Source organism: Otolemur garnettii, unplaced genomic scaffold (assembly GCF_000181295.1).
Source record: "Otolemur garnettii isolate 467f Iridium unplaced genomic scaffold, OtoGar3 scaffold00018, whole genome shotgun sequence".
Lineage (NCBI taxonomy): Eukaryota > Metazoa > Chordata > Mammalia > Primates > Galagidae > Otolemur > Otolemur garnettii.
The window spans coordinates 19,248,902-19,264,347 of NW_003852413.1; the positions used below are offsets into that span (position 1 = coordinate 19,248,902).

At 51.0% G+C, this 15,446-nt stretch overlaps 2 protein-coding genes across 2 annotated transcripts in view; both read left to right on the forward strand.

The window, feature by feature from the left end:
* MAP3K14 (mitogen-activated protein kinase kinase kinase 14) overlaps positions 1-8,733 on the forward strand; it is a 46,333-nt gene extending 37,600 nt beyond the window's left edge. The window contains exons 9-16 of the mRNA XM_023511224.1: positions 212-316; positions 2,735-2,898; positions 3,348-3,498; positions 4,749-5,102; positions 5,223-5,329; positions 5,712-5,856; positions 6,943-7,043; positions 7,380-8,733. Of these exons, the coding sequence (XP_023366992.1) occupies positions 212-316; positions 2,735-2,898; positions 3,348-3,498; positions 4,749-5,102; positions 5,223-5,329; positions 5,712-5,856; positions 6,943-7,043; positions 7,380-7,544 (1,292 nt within the window). The 3' untranslated portion in view covers positions 7,545-8,733. The remainder of the gene's footprint in view (positions 1-211; positions 317-2,734; positions 2,899-3,347; positions 3,499-4,748; positions 5,103-5,222; positions 5,330-5,711; positions 5,857-6,942; positions 7,044-7,379) is intronic.
* A 1,367-nt stretch (positions 8,734-10,100) lies between these two features.
* The window catches only part of SPATA32 (spermatogenesis associated 32), a 15,155-nt gene continuing 9,809 nt past the window's right edge, over positions 10,101-15,446 (forward strand). Inside the window, exon 1 of the mRNA XM_023511185.1 lies at positions 10,101-10,148. Coding sequence (XP_023366953.1) covers positions 10,136-10,148 — 13 coding nt within the window. The 5' untranslated portion in view covers positions 10,101-10,135. The remainder of the gene's footprint in view (positions 10,149-15,446) is intronic.

Consider the following 15,446-nt stretch of genomic DNA (forward strand, 5'->3'; position numbering starts at 1 on the left):
CCTCACCTCAGAGATCCTGCCTGCTGCCTGCCTCTACCCTGAGCCCATTCCCTCCTCCCTTCTTCCATGACTAATGAAACTAATCAGAAGCAGCAGCTGCTGTATAGGGACAGCCAGAAAGTTGCCTCACTGGAGGCCAAGCCAATCCAGGGTGGGCTGGGGCCTGACATGACTCATCTATTCCTCTTCCTCCCTGGTGTCGGCATGACAGCTGACAACGTGCTCCTGTCCAGCGACGGGAGCCGTGCAGCCCTCTGCGACTTTGGCCATGCCATGTGCCTTCAACCTGATGGCTTGGGGAAGGCCTTGCTCACAGGTAAGGGCCCCCGCTGTCCCTCCGCATGATGCACCAGCCACATGCCTTCCATGCTTTCCACAGTGGGATTAAGAGATGCCAGCACTTTATGTCTATCCATGTATTTAAGCCCTGCAACCACCCTGGGTGATTATCAGGCTTTTGTTGTTAGTGTCAATGTGATAATGGATGTCAGGTGATTTTTTTCTGCTTTCTTTGAGATAGAGTCTATCTCTATCACCCAAGCTGGAATGCAGTGGCCTGATCATAGCTTACTGCAACGTCTAACTCCTAGCCTCAAGCGATATCCTCCAACCTCAGCCTCCCAAGGAGTTGGGACTATAGTCACTTTCCACCACCACGCCCAACTAATTCTTCTATTTTTTTGTGGAGACAGTCTTTACTCAGGCTGGTCTCACATTCCTAAGCTCAAGTAGTCCTCCCACCTCAGCCTCCCAGTATGCTAGGATTATAAGCATTAGCCACCATGCTCACCCCAGGTACTCATTTCTGGTACTCTTCTCATAAGGAAGAGAATGAAAAGACTGGGTTACTCTCCCTAGGTTCCAGACCTTCTGCCTTGGAGCCCCTATGCCCTCCCCTGTGCCCCATTTTGTGGAGCCTTTTTGGGGGAGCTTGTGTTGCTGGTCTGGGTCCCTAGCTATCCCACCTCTCTGACCATAGTGGGCCAGAAGCACAGTGGACAGGCTATCCAAGAGGCCTGGGCTCTGTAGCTAATGAAATATATATTTTTAACTCCTCTTTTTTAATTATTAAAATAATCTGGCTCAGCACCTATAGCTCAGCAGCTAGGGCGCCAGTCACATACACTGGAGCTGGCAGGTTCAAACCCAGCCTGGGCCTGCCAAACAATAATGACAAATGCAACCAAAAAATAGCTGGGCATTGTGGCGGTGCCTGTAGTCCCAGCTACTTGGGAGGCTGAGGCAAGAGAATCGCTTAAACCCAAGAGTCTGAGGTTGCTGTGAGCTGTGACTCCACAGCACTCCAGCCACGGTGACATAGTGAGACTCTGTCTCAAAAAAAAAAAAAAAACAAAAACCTATCCCCAATGTGAAATATTTGGCTAGTACAGAGTGAAGTATATAAAAAAGAAGGAAGAAAAGAATTCTGACCATTCCTCTTGCCCAGAAAGATAATCATGAATATTTTATCACAGATAATTTGATTGTTTTTTCCTGGGCCTAGTTAAGGCTGTTATAACACAATTTTGTGCCCTGCCTTTTTCATTTATGGCATTAAACATAAAATGATTTCATTTCGCCCAAAGGAAAAAAAACTTTTAGAACTATCTGATTGTGTATTGTTGTTAAAGAGCTGTGTTGGTTAATCTTAAAGCCATAAATTGAACATGGGCAACCTGACCTCCACCTTAAAATAACTTTAGTGGGTTTTTTTTCTTATTATAAAAGTAATACTTTTTCTATTTTTTTTTTTTTTTTTTTTTTTGCAGTGGAGATAAGCAAAAAAATCTTAAATACAAATCAACGGGGGGAAAAAACAATGTTACCATCTGCCATCAAGCTTTCCAGTCTTCTATGCATAAAAGCTTTCTATTATGTTTTTTTTTACTTACTAATATTTCAGGACTATCATACAGTAATTTTGTCTTCTATAACTTAATTTTCATTGTCCAGACCCTTCCCTGTTTTTTGGTTTTTGTTTATTTATTTATTTGAGACAGAGTCTCACTATGTTGCCCTGGGCAGAGTGCCATGGCACCACAACTCACAGCAACCTCAAACACTTGGACTTAAGCGATTCTCTTGCCTCAGCCTCCCAAGTAGCTAGGACTAAAGGTGCCCACCACAACGCCCGGCTTTTTTTTGCTGTTGTTGTTGCAGTTGTCATTGTTGTTCAGCTGGCCTGAGCCAGGTTGGAACCTGCCAGCCTGGGTTTAAGGCCAGCGCCTTACCCACTGAGCTACGGACGTCACCCCCCCTTTCCCATTTTTAAGAAGTACTTTAGGCCAGGTGTGGTCTTTCATGCCTGTAATCTTAGCACTTTGGGAGGCCAAAGTGGGAGGATGGGGTGAGCCCAGGAGTTGGAGGTTACAGGGAGCTATGATGACACCACTGCACACTAGGTCAGGCAACAGCACAAGATAGTCTCAAAACAGAGGAAGGAAGGGAGGGAGGTGGAGAGGGAGGGAGGAAGAGAGAAGAAAACCAGCACTTTAAGGATTTAGTTCAAAGGGCAGAGCCCATGTCATAGATGATCCTTCTTTATACGTGTCCCCAGCAGAGTCCCTGACTCAGCTCCTCCCCAGCAAGTTTGACTTAGAGGTTTTGTTTCTGCATTTAAAGTTCTTTAACAGAGATAAATTCAGGGTACGCCAAGAATTATCTGGGGTGGGCATTGCCAAGGCTCTTGTCCATCAGAGTTCACAGGTGACTTTCCATCTCACCCACTTCTCAGGGGACTATATCCCCGGCACGGAGACGCACATGGCTCCCGAGGTGGTGCTGGGCAAGCCCTGTGATGCCAAGGTGGACATCTGGAGCAGCTGCTGCATGATGCTGCACATGCTCAATGGCTGCCACCCTTGGACGCAGTACTTCCGGGGGCCGCTCTGCCTCAAGGTCAGTGACGGGTCCGGGGTGGCCAGGATGGGAAGTCTGCAGGGCCCTGGAATGCAAGCTGCAGGTACATGTGAGCAGGGGAGGCTTCATTATATATGAGATTCTGATAAAAATACTTGCAACCCAAAACTGGGGCCCGAGGGGAAATCCCAGCTGAGGCACTAGAGTTGATAGCAGGTGAGAACTCTCTTCTGGCCATACCTGGGCCACCTCCACCTGCCTCCTGACAGGCTGGGCCTAGACCCTATGGCATCTTGCTGCCTGGGTCCAGCCTATCTCATCTGGATCCTTTACTAGATAAAGTGCTAGCCCTCACTCTAGTCCATGCCTCTCCATTTTTTGTGACAGACCCCAACACAGCCTAGGGAGGTAGAGGGGATGGGCAGAAAGCAAGAACAGGAAGCTGGGTACAAGGGAATGACAGGGACCTATTGCCTTTTGCTCCCCAGATTGCCAGTGAGCCTCCACCTGTGAGGGAGATCCCACCTTCCTGTGCCCCTCTCACCGCCCAGGCCATCCATGAGGGGCTGAGGAAAGAGCCCGTCCACCGAGCATCTGCGGTGGAGCTGGGGGGGAAGGTCAGCCAGGCACTGCAGCAAGGTGAGAACCCCCAGCGGGCAGACAGCCATGGGCTCAAAGAGGTGGCAGGGTAAAGTATTCACCCTCTCAGAGCCTTGTTTCCCCACCTAGAGTATAAGGACACCAGTTGGGGAGATTGTGGTGGTGTGAGTACAAGGCCTAGTGCTGGGCCTTGATGCAGAGGCAGTACCCCAGAAATGTGGAAAAGGGTTATACATGTAAAGGGGGCTCAAACTTATTAGGAATCAGAGATTACAAAATACAGGCAGATACCACTCCACGGCCATTTGACTAGGAAAAAGCAGAAAAGTTGGTAGCACCAAAGTTGGTGAGGATGTGGGGAAGTTGGACCCTGGAGGCACCACTGGGGGCAACATGGAGAAGGCTGCAGCCACTCTGGAGGTCACCTGGCCACACTCAGGCTGATATCTGAACACTGGGACTGAAGTACTCCATTTCTGGGTGCGCTGCCAAAGGAGCACCCCCAGATCCATAAAGGGGCACACCAGAGGGCCTGCACTGCAGCTTCATTTGTGGGAGTGGAGAGACAGAAAGTAGGGGTGACCTGGGGAGCACCGAGGAGCAGTCATAAAACCACAGTGCTGAGAAGAGCCAACAGAACAAAACCTAGAGCATAATATCTTTTTTGTAAATTAAAAATTGATCAATGAAAACACACATTTTACAGGAATACAATTGATTCAAAAGTAATGGGGGTAGAAGTAATACATCGAACATAATAGAATGTCACCTGAGGGGTGGGCAGGGGGCGGGCAGTGGTTATAGGAATGAAAAATAAATAAAGCCAATGACAAGGATGGCCCCCAGGCTGAAATCCCCCTCACCCCCGCCCATGCACACACAGAAAAATGGTACAGTTGGGAGGCACCAACTGTCATCACCGGGTCACGGAGTTAGCCAGTCAGGGAGGCCAGTTTTCCTGGGAACTCTGAGTTAGTGTTGCCTGAGCTGTTTTTAAGTTTTCTCCTTCCTATTAACAAAGTCCTTCTCCAGAGCTGTTTCTATAGATTTGAATTTGCTACTGATACCTAGAAGGAAAATGGAATGAAAGGATGAAATAGGGTCCTACACCTGTTATGTGTGACCATCTTATTGAACACTGCCCTCCTAAATTGTCTCCTGTAGTGGCCCCGGCAGGGTCCCCTGTCTCTGCCCTCCTCTAGCTCTCCTCCACTGGAAGAGGCCCTTCCTTTTCTGGCGTCTGTGTGTAGCACAGTCCCATCTCACCACTTATGCTCTCTCTTTCATAGTGGGAGGTCTGAAGAGCCCTTGGAGGGGAGAATATAAAGAACCAAGACACCCACCGCCAAACCAAGCCAATCACCACCAGACCCTACATGCCCAGCCGAGGGAGCTCTCACCAGCACACACAGAGCCCCAGCCAGCTGAAAACACAACAGCCGGGGCCCCTCAGCTTCAGCCTCCTCTGCCACCAGAGCCCCCAGAGCCGAACAAGTCTCCCACTTTGCCCTTGAGCAAGGAGGAGTCTGGGATATGGGAACCCTTGCCTCTGTCATCCCTGGACCCGGCCCCTGCCAGAAACCCCAGTTCACCAGAGCGGAGAGCAGCCTTCCCTGAGCAGGAGCTGCAGCAGCTGGAAATAGGTAGGGGCCTCTGCAGCTGTGGCCCTCAGCCCCCGCCCAGGGCAGGGACAGAGTGTGGGAGGTCCCCGACCAGCCAGCCAGCCTCCTCAGGCCTTTCAGTGTATCTACTTCTCCCCGCAGAATTATTCCTGAACAGCCTGTCCCAGCCATTTTCTCTGGAGGAGCAGGAGCAGATTCTTTCCTGCCTCAGCATCGACAGCCTCTCCTTGTCAGATGACAGCGAGAAAGTGAGTCTGCCATGGCTCCAGGGATGTGGCTTTCCCAGCCCTGACACAGAGCATGTGGCTGGGCTATGCAAGTCATGGGTGAAGGGAGGATGGTGGGGGTCACCCCTTCCTGCTGGGACAGGTACTCACTGGGGTACATGGGGCAGGTCATGGTTTCACATTTTCAATACTCCTGAGAATTAGTATTCAGCTACTGTATTAGGAGTGTTTAGCTCCTGGGTAGAGTGGGGGGTAGGCCTTGGTCCCTCACAGAAGTGCTCCTCACCCTCCCCCAGCATGGGCCATGAGCAGCTCTTTATCCAGGAGAGGACACAGGACCCCTTTGTCCCAGTGAGATCAAAGCCAGGGATGGTGGCCTGAGTCTGTGCCCCTCTTGTTTCAGAACCCATCAAAGGCCTCACAGAGTTCAAGGGACACACTGAGTTCCGGGGTACACTCCTGGAGCAGCCAAGCAGAGGCTCGGAGCTCCAGCTGGAACATGGTGCTAGCCCGGGGACGGCCCACTGACACCCCAAGCTACTTCAATGGTACAGTTCCCCACAGCAGCTGACCTGCCTGGGACTAAGGAATCGTTGAGGGGGGTCATGTCCCTCTTCCCCTGGCATTAGTGGGGAAAGGCAGAGGAAGTCACCTGGGCCCATGAGCCTCTCCTGATGGGGCACGGAAGGACCAGAAGGCCCCTGAGCCTGGGGAGGAGAGCAGTCTATCACAGCCTGGAGTAAGAAACTGGGTGATTAATGTCTTCTGAAGGGAAAAAAGAATAGGATCCAGAAGCATTTTAATCAAGAACTTGGCAATTGGCTCAGCACCTGTGGCTCAAGCAGCTAAGGCACCAGCCACATACACCTGAGCTGGCGGGTTCGAATCCAACCCGGGCCCTCCAAACAACAATGATGGCTGCAACCAAAAAATAGCCAGGTGTTATGGCAGGTGCCTGTAGTCCCAGCTACATGGGAGGCTGAGGCAAGAGAATCGCTTAAGCCCAGGAGTTGGAGGTTGCTGTGAGCTGTGATGCCACAGCACTCTACTCAGGGTGACAGCTTGAGACTCTGTCTCAAAAAAAAAAAGAACATGGCAATTTCATGGAAATACCTTCTCTGGTATTTGAAGTCAGAAGATGATAAAGACAACATATAATTTCTTAATTTCCAAGCTTGGTTGCATAGGTTATGTTATGATTTTGCTAGAATAAGGGCTTCATTAGCTGTCAGCTTCCTGGCCCTCCCCTGGGCCAGCAGGACTCATGACATCAGGCCCCCATGACCTGGCCAAGGGCTGCTTCAGCTCAGGGAAGAAAGTTCCCACAATCTCATTTCAGAGTCTTTGTGTTCAGTTCCTTTCTGCTTTGCAACCAGGTTGGAATTCTATTCCCTAAGGAACCAACCTTAGCTTGTGGCAATGTGCAAGCAAATTCCAGGCTTTGACAGCCAGGAAGAACTCACGGGTGTGTAATATTAAAGCTGCTCCAGCCTAAATTTCATCTCTGCTGCTTCATCACAGCCTCCCCTCTAAATAGTGACTCTTTAGTAAAGGTTCCCCCAGCCCCTGACAGGGCCCTGCTCCTTAGGGAGCCAGCAACCACTGTCCTGACTGTCGTCCTGCCTGCTTTCTAGGCGTGAAAGTCCAAATACAGTCTCTCAATGGTGAGCACCTGCACATTCGAGACTTCCACCGGGTCAAGGTGGGAGACATCGCAACTGGCATCAGCAGCCAGGTAAGGAGACAGGTACACATGTAGGGCAGACTCCCCAGAAGCCAGAATACCTAGCCCTGCCCTCCAGGAAGATGGCTTTTGCATAGAAAAAATGGCATCTGAGGAAACAGTTGGACATGGCTTCAGATGCCTCCAAGAGTTTCAGGGCAAGACTGGCAATGGTGATTGAGAGGTTCTCAGGACCTGTACTTGGGCCAGGCAGATTTTCCAAGACCTCAGAATGATAGGTAGACAGTGCCCTAAGGCCTGCCCACATTGCTGGAGTGGGATGTCTGCACTTCCGGGTGGCTTCTGAGCCCCATGCCACTCTCACTCCCTGATTTGCTCCACCTGCAGATCCCAGCTCCAGCCTTCAGCTTGGTAACCAAAGATGGGGAGCCTGTTCGCTATGACATGGAGGTGCCAGACTCGGGCATTGACCTGCAGTGCACCTTGGCCCCTGATGGCAGCTTCGCCTGGAGCTGGAGAGTCAAACACGGCCAGCTGGAGAATAGGCCCTAGCCCTACCTCTCACCGGTGGCTCCGCTCTGCCGGCAGCAGCTCCCTAATACCCTGAGACACAGGCTCAGCCTGGGACCAGAGGCGGCAGCAGGGAAGTAGCGGCAAGCAGCATGCCTCCCGGGATTTCCCACCTGAGGCCTGCCCACCAGGAGAACACTCCGCCCATGTGAGGAGACAAGGAGGAAGGCAGGACTCTTCCTCAGGGAATGAAGAGGATCTTCTCTGCCCTGCTCCAGTCGAGTTGGCCTGGCCTGTTTGGATCAGTGACCACTTGCTGCCACTCAGGGGAGAGCAGCTTCTGGCTTGGATGGCCCTGTGGCCGCCAGGCAGTTGTGAGGGTGTCGAGGATCTAAGGGCCCACACCACATCTGGTGCAGGACCAGGGCAGCAGGTGTGCCTACCCCTGGGTTCCTAGTCACCTAATTCCCTTTTAGATCTAGGAGGAAAGAATGACTGACACTGGGAAGTCTCCGTGGTGAAATACACCACACTTCTCAGGGTGTTGCAATACAGGTCCTGAGTTGAACTCTGGTTCAGCCAGGGACCAAAGGAGGTGTTTAAGTGGTTTTCAGTCCCCAGTGTGTGCTCCTGTGCTGCTGGCCCTGCTCCACCCTAGAGCAGCAGGCCCAGCACTACCACGGACTAGCTGTCACTCAGTTCTCTCATCAGTAAAGGTGAAGGGTGACAGGAATGGTCTGTGGATGAGGCATGACAGATGCTAAAGAAAGCAGAGGGTGTAGGTGTGCCTGTGCCCTGGGCCCCACTGTCAACACCCACATGCCAGCTCCCCAGGAGCGCAGCTGGACATCACACTCCCCCTGCCCTGCCCCTATTATAGGGCACTGTCAGTGACACTTTGCACTCTGATGACCTCAAAGCACTTTCACAGCCACCCTCTACCAGGGTGGGTCAGTGGGTCTGTGTGAGCACAGCAGACAAGGAGGTGGAGTAACAGTCTTGACCTGCCCACATGTTTGTGAACCCTTTTCCTGATTTCTCTAAAACGAGCACCCCTTCCTCATTATCCCAGCCCAGCCTCTTCCCTGGGGGTGGGGAGAAACTGCTCAGGACTCATGTAGCATTAAATCAACTGTGAATCACTGGGGGCAGGGGACACTGAGACTCCTTGGAAAAAGCTCGTCCCCACATCTTGTGAAGGTTGCCCGTGTTGGCTCGGCGCCTGTGGCTCAAGTGGCTAAGGCGCCAGCCACATACACCTAAGGTGGCAGGTTTGAATCCAGCCTGGGCCCGCCAAACAACAATGATGGCTGCAACCAAAAAAAATAGCTGGGCGTTGTGGCCGGTGCCTGTGGTCCCAGCTACTTGGGAGGTGGAGGTAGGAGACTCACTTGAGCCCAGGAGTTGGAGATTGCTGTGAGTGATGCCACAGCACTCTACCCACGGGGACAGCTTGAGGCTCTGTCTCAAAAAAAAAGAAGGTAGCCTGTGTCCAACTGTTTGCATCAAGACAGACTGCTCCCAGGAACAGACCCCACCCAGCATGTAAAGAACTGCAGCCTTGGTACTGCAGAATGGGGGATATAGAGAACTCTTTGTTAAGCAATAAAGTTTGGGGTGAAGACAAGTATTTCTAGGCCATGGGCGTCTCCTGCTTGCTCACTAAGTGACCCTAACAGCTGACTTCCTTCGCCTTCTTGGGATGTTTTCAAGTCTTCCCCTTGTATTGGGCAAGTACTGCCTCAACCCTTCAGTGGGGCTGCTCTTTCCCACCCCTCCTCCCAGGGATGCTATCCGTTCTGACCAGAATGCCCCGCCCAGTGGCACAGGGAGGTCCCTGGCCAAACACCGCAGGCCCAGAGAAGGGAAAAGACACACCAAAGCCTGCACACATTGTCGGACAGCCCAGAACACCAGAGGGACATGGATGGGGCACTGGGTAGTGACCAGGTGTGGGTGGGGAGTGTGCACCATACTCCCTCCCGCCCCTTGCTCCTGAGGCGTGGTTTCCCGGGAATTGCTCTGGGTGTGGGCCTGGACTCCTGCCTCTTCCAGATGCCTGCAGAGTGCCTGCATGGGGTCAGGAATGACTTTCTGGGAATGAGCTCCTTGGTCATGGGGCAGGAACCCACAGGAGGCCTTGTCTAATCTGGCTCCACACCTCTACTGCTGTGCAGAGAGCCGTGAATGTGCCACGTGCGCTTGGATTGATCCAACACGTCCTTTTAAGGCTCGTGGGCCCAAAACCGGGCAGTGGCCTTGTGCCTGGCGTGTGCAGGGCAGGTGCACAACCCAGTCCCGCAGGCGCCGGGCTTACCCGTGGCTGCGCTCCTCACGGTTCTGGGCCTGCGGCAGGACCCGAGGGACCCGAGGTTTTCGGGTAAGAAGGGGTTCTGGCTGCAGGCCGGCAGCCTTCAGAGGACGACTCCCTCGCTGCACTCGCTCGGGAATCCAGAGCGCGGTTTCCGGACGGCCATGTCGCGGTAGGGACGTCATAGAGGCGCCAACATCACAGGCGCTGGCAGCCCCTGGCATCTCCAGTGTCCCAACTCCCCAGCCAAAGAGCGCACTGGAGGCGGAGGGGCAGCAGCCACCAGCCCGCTCCCCGCCTCCCAGACAGAGCCTCGGTCAGCATGGGGGTAACAGGTGGGAGAGGGCGGGCCCGCGGTGGAGCGGGGCGGGGTGCCCGGGGACGGGGGGCGGGGGGAGGGGGCGGAGGGAGGTGCGCGGGGCTGGGGGTTGGAGGGGGAGGGGCCGGGGAGGGGCGGAGGGAGGTGCGCAGAGGGGACGGCCAGGAATCAGCCCGGGGCTCCTCCCCCTGTCCCAAACTTCCTAACCCCACAACCCCAGCCAAACCATCCCTTGTACCCGGACTGTCGCTCGCAGCCTTAGCCCGCACCATGCACACGTACGTGTGCACTGGCACGCGTGCACACTTTGGGGTTAAAAGGCTGCACTTTCAGCCGGTTCTTGGTGAGGTTCCAGGCCCACAGAGGAAGTAGCGACCTTGTGCAGTGAATTACCACCCCTGCAGATGATCCCAATAATCACGTCCAATTGCCCCTGGTTGATGCGTGAAGCTTTTCAGGGAGGAACAGTATGCAGCAAAAGATGCTGAGTGCCCTTTGGTGCATGTAGACTAATCGTTCCCATGAACAAAAGATGTTTCACCTCAGTGCCCTGAGTCTCCTCTTCCCATGGAGGGGTTCAGATCCCTGCTGAAATGGAGCTTTCTTTTGGGGATCATCTCTCCCAGGTCAGGGACTAGCATTAAAAAGACTTAGAAATCAACTGCAGAGCAGCTTCTCCCCTTTGTGAAATTTGTGGGGTAACAAATTTAACACAGACACCTAATATCTCTCCTGTAATTACTGCACCCCTTTCAGGGGTCTGTGCTAGGCCCTGAGCCTGATGTGTTGACTAAACAAGTTACAATGTAGGCTGGACAACTAGGTTTGTCTGTCACACTGCAGATGACACTGGTGATTTGAGTTGGGCTTTCAGGCATGAGTAGGATTCTGCCAGAAGAGGGCTTTAGGTATAAGAAATAGCATGTGCAAAGAAGGCACAGAGGCACAAAAGGCCATGTGCTCTAGAGTGGCTTGAACTTGGGGCAAGGGGTAGGGAGTTGGATGCCAAGAAATTAAAAACAATAGCAGAGTCACCCCAGGCTGGATCTTTGAGGCTGCACTAGAATCTGGGCATGACTAGAAGTCGCAGGCTCACTCTGGGGTCACTGAGAAGCCTTGTTGAAGAACGTGTTTGCAGTGGTCACCTGGAGCCCTAAAGAGAGTTGATAGCACAATGAGTGGCATCATGGGGTTTGGAACCAGACAGGTTCGGATCATGTGTTGCTCTTAATAGCTCTGGACCTTATGTACATTTCCTCATCATTGAGAAGAAAGTGGTGGCCATCTGTGCAGAGGGGAGCTGTGAAGATGAACTGTGGCAGAGCACTCAGCATCGAGTGCCCATGGGTAGGAAGTCCTAGGTGTGTGTTGCTCTGATGCTGGGAGATGAGGAGGGAGGCAGTGAGGGTAAAAGGGCATGAATAAGGTCAGCAGAGAAGTGGGGAGGTCAGGAGCTGCAAAAGTGAGGGGGAATCACAAGCGACCTGGGTTTCTAATTTGGCTGAAAAGATGGTGGGTGAATGGGGATGAAGATTGGAAGGATAACAAAATGAGAGACGGGAAAAAAGCAGAACTCTTAGCCAGGTGAGAGCCTAGATCAGCAGGATATGAACTTGAGGTAAGAAATGGAGGACAGGGCTGTACTGTTGGGTTTTGAGAGCTGTGTCTGTGGTGGTCCTGCACTGCTGCTCGTTGGCCCACTTTCCCCTCGACTCTTGCATGACTCCAGCGACCAAAAGTGAGTCGCTTCTGGCTTTTTCTTCTCGAGGATCCAGAGGTCCCCCAAAAGCTGCTTTGCAAAGGAGCAGGATCCTTTCAGCCATGAAGCCTGATTCTACCTTTTGGGGGCAGGGCTGACCCTGCTCTCCATCTTTGTTAAAACTGATGGAGTCCTGGGGGGGCTGACTGGAGAGCCTATTGCCTGGGAGCTCATGGATCACCAAAAGTCAGCTGAGTCAGCTGAGAAGTCACCAACACAGAGCCCCCCAAGGGCCTTCACATCCAGAGGAGTGTGATAAAGACTTCCCTTGAGTTGGCCATACCTTGGAACACTAACTTAAACATATCAGTCCCATTTCTTAGTTGGCAAGCTGAGCACTGGTGTCTGTAGGGAACTGTTACTGCACCTGGAAGGACCTGTCCAACAGTATGCTCCTTGCCCAGGAAAAAGAGCCTATTTAATGCACAGGAGTGCATGGGTTGCCTTTGCCTGTGAGATGGAGTGATCTTACTCTTCTTCCCAGTGTCTGCTGTGTGCTTTGTTGTCCTCAACAGTGTGGCTCTGACATCTCTTAGATGGGGACTTGGGCTGTATGCAACTTCAGCTGTTGGGAGATGTTTTCAACCTTACTTCCTAAACATCTGCCAAGGGTTCCTTTGGCATTGAGTGTCATATGCTTGGTTTATTTGGTGTTCAGCTTCTCTTCGTGAGAGCTCCTTTATATTTGGATAGCAGTTGAAGAAGTGTGTAGGTTGACCGTAGGGAGGGAAAGGGTGAAATATTCAGTGTCCTATTCTCATTGTTCTTTGTTTCACATTTTAAGGTCTTTCTTCCAACACAGTGTGTATGTGGGTCATGGGATGACAAAGCCTACTCAAGAAATGGGCATTATGGTCACCATGTGCCTTAAATTAAGGTTTCTAATGCAGTAAAGTTGAATATACATTTCTAAAAAAAAAAGAAAGAAGAAGTGGAGGATAGGCTTGGGCATGGTGGTTCATGCCTGTAATCCTAGCACTCTGAGAGGCCAAGGAAGGAGGATCCCTTTAAGCTTAGGATTAGAGACCAGCCTGAGAAAGAGACTCCTCTATCTTTTTTTTTTTTTTTGAGACAGAGCCTCAAGCTATCTCCCTGGATAGAATACTGTGGCATCACAGCTCACAGCAACCTCCAACTCCTGGGCTCAAGCGAGTCTCCTGCCTCAGCCTCCCAGGTAGCTGGGACCACAGGCACCCGCCACAAGGCCTGGCTACTTTTTGGTTGCAGCCATCATTGTTGTTTTGGCGGGCCCAGACTGGATTCGAACCTGCCACCTTAAGTGTATGTGGCTGGTGCCTTAGCTACTTGAGCCACAGGCACCGAGCCAAGACTCCCATCTTTACTAAAAATAGAAAAATTAGGCAGACCTCATGGTGGGCACCTGTAGCCCCAGCTACTCAGGAGGCTGAGGCAGGAGGAGCACCTGAACCTTAGAGCTGGAGGTTGCTGTGAGCTAGGCTGATGCCACAGGATTCTAGCCTGGGCAACAGAGTGAGACTTTCCCACTTTTAAATTTTTTTTTACTTTTTAATAAAAATTGGAAATTAAATAATTTACATTATTGTGACTATATAACTACTATTCACTGCAGAGCCTGAATCACAGTACCACAATCACCTAGTCTTTCCTGTATAGTGTTCTGTTTTTCCCAGAGTTTCTAGTTGTCTTTTTCTTGTACTCAGTTTTATCATAGTTTTAGTTCTCTTCAACCTCTCTATCTAGTCAACCATTCTATCAGGTTTTCTCTTTTCAGACCTAATGCCCAGGACCCACTGTCTTTCTGTACCAATAATTTTTGTAGACCCAGTTTCACTTTGTTCCCCTTGGTAGAGTTACATGGTGTCATAGTTCACAGCAACCTCAAACTCTTGGGCACAAGGGATCCTCTTGCCTCCGCCTCCCAAGTAGCTAGAACTATAGGCCCCCACCACAATGCCTGGCTATTTTTAGAGACAGGGTCTCACTCTTCTGGCTCAGGCTGGTCTCGAACTCGTGAGCTCAGGCAATCCACCTGCCTTGGCTCCCAGAGTGTTAGGATCATAGGCATGAGCCACCGCACCTGGGCCAATTTTTTTTTTTTTTAAAGAGAGACAGGGTCTCAGCACCTGTGGTTCAAGTGGCTAAGGTACCAGCCACGTACACCCAAGGTGGCGGGTTCAAATCCAGCCCAGGCCCACCAAACAACAATGATGGCTATAACCAAAAAATAGCCGGGCATTGTGGCAGGCACCTGTGGTCCCAGCTACTTGGGAGGCTGAGGCAGGAGATTCACTTGAGCCTAGGAGTTGGAGGTTGCTGTGAGCTGTGATGCTACAGCACTCTACCCAGGGGGACAGCTTGAGGCTCCTGTCTCAAAAAAAAAAAAAAAGAGAGAGAGAGAGAGACAGGGTCTTCATCTCCCAGGCTGGAGTACAGTGCTACAATCATAGCTAACATAACCTTGAAATCTTGGCCTCCAGGGATCCTCCCACCTCAGCTTCCCAAAGTGCTGGGATTATAGACATGAGCTATCATCCCCAGCCTTGCACCAATCTTAACTGGTCATAGGCCTCTGTTCAGTTAACATGTGGGACTTAGCTGTTTCCTTGGAGTGTACACACTATTTTCTTCCTGGGTCTCTGGTTTTACACCTTCATTTAGCTCCAGCACATCTTCAAATACTGTATCATTTCCTTAGAAAAAGGAGGTAACCAGGCACTGTGATGTGCACCTAAGTCCCAGCAGCTCTGAGAATTGCTTGAGCCCGGGAGTTGGAAGCTCTGTTGGGATATAATTGCACCTGTGAATAGCTACTGCACTCCAGCCTGGGCAATATAGTAAGGCCCTATCTCTAAAAAATAAAATAGAGAGTGAAGGTAAATTGTCAGAGTGTTTGGCTAGATATAAAATTCTAGGTAAAAACCCCTTTTCCTCAGAATTTTTAAAGGCAATCAGTGTTGTTAACTGTACTGCAAGTATAATTTTCTTCCTCTCACGGGTGACTGGTTTTTCCATTTTAAAAGCATGTTAGAGTTCTTTGCTAATGGTGTAATTGACTTTCACAGCAAAGATCTTTTGACATTGGTGGTGCTGGGAATTCAGTAAGCCCTTTTAAGCCAATGATATCCTTCATCCCACAGGAATTTTGATTTCTCTTTTCTTCTCCACCCTCTCTCTTCTTTCTGGATCTCCTTTCTAAAATTCAGAATCAGACCATCAATTGATCCTTTTCTCTCACATTGTCTTGATATTTTGGTTCCACTTTCTGGGGAGATTCTCTGTGTTTTATTTTCCAATTCTGTTTGCCAAAAGCTCTTTCCTTCTCTAATTCTTTTTCATACCATTTCTGAATCTCTGAAGATGATTATAGAGTTTTTCTTTTCTTTTCTTTTCTTTTGAGACAGAGTCTCTTGGTAGAGTGCTGTGGCATCACAGCTCACAGCAACCTCAACCTTGGGCTTAGCCCATTCTCTTGCCTCAGCCTCCCAAGTAGCTGGGACAACAGCCGCTTACCAATCCAACATGCCATTCTACTGAGGGTGACAAAATAAGACTCTGTCTCAAAAAAAAAAAAAA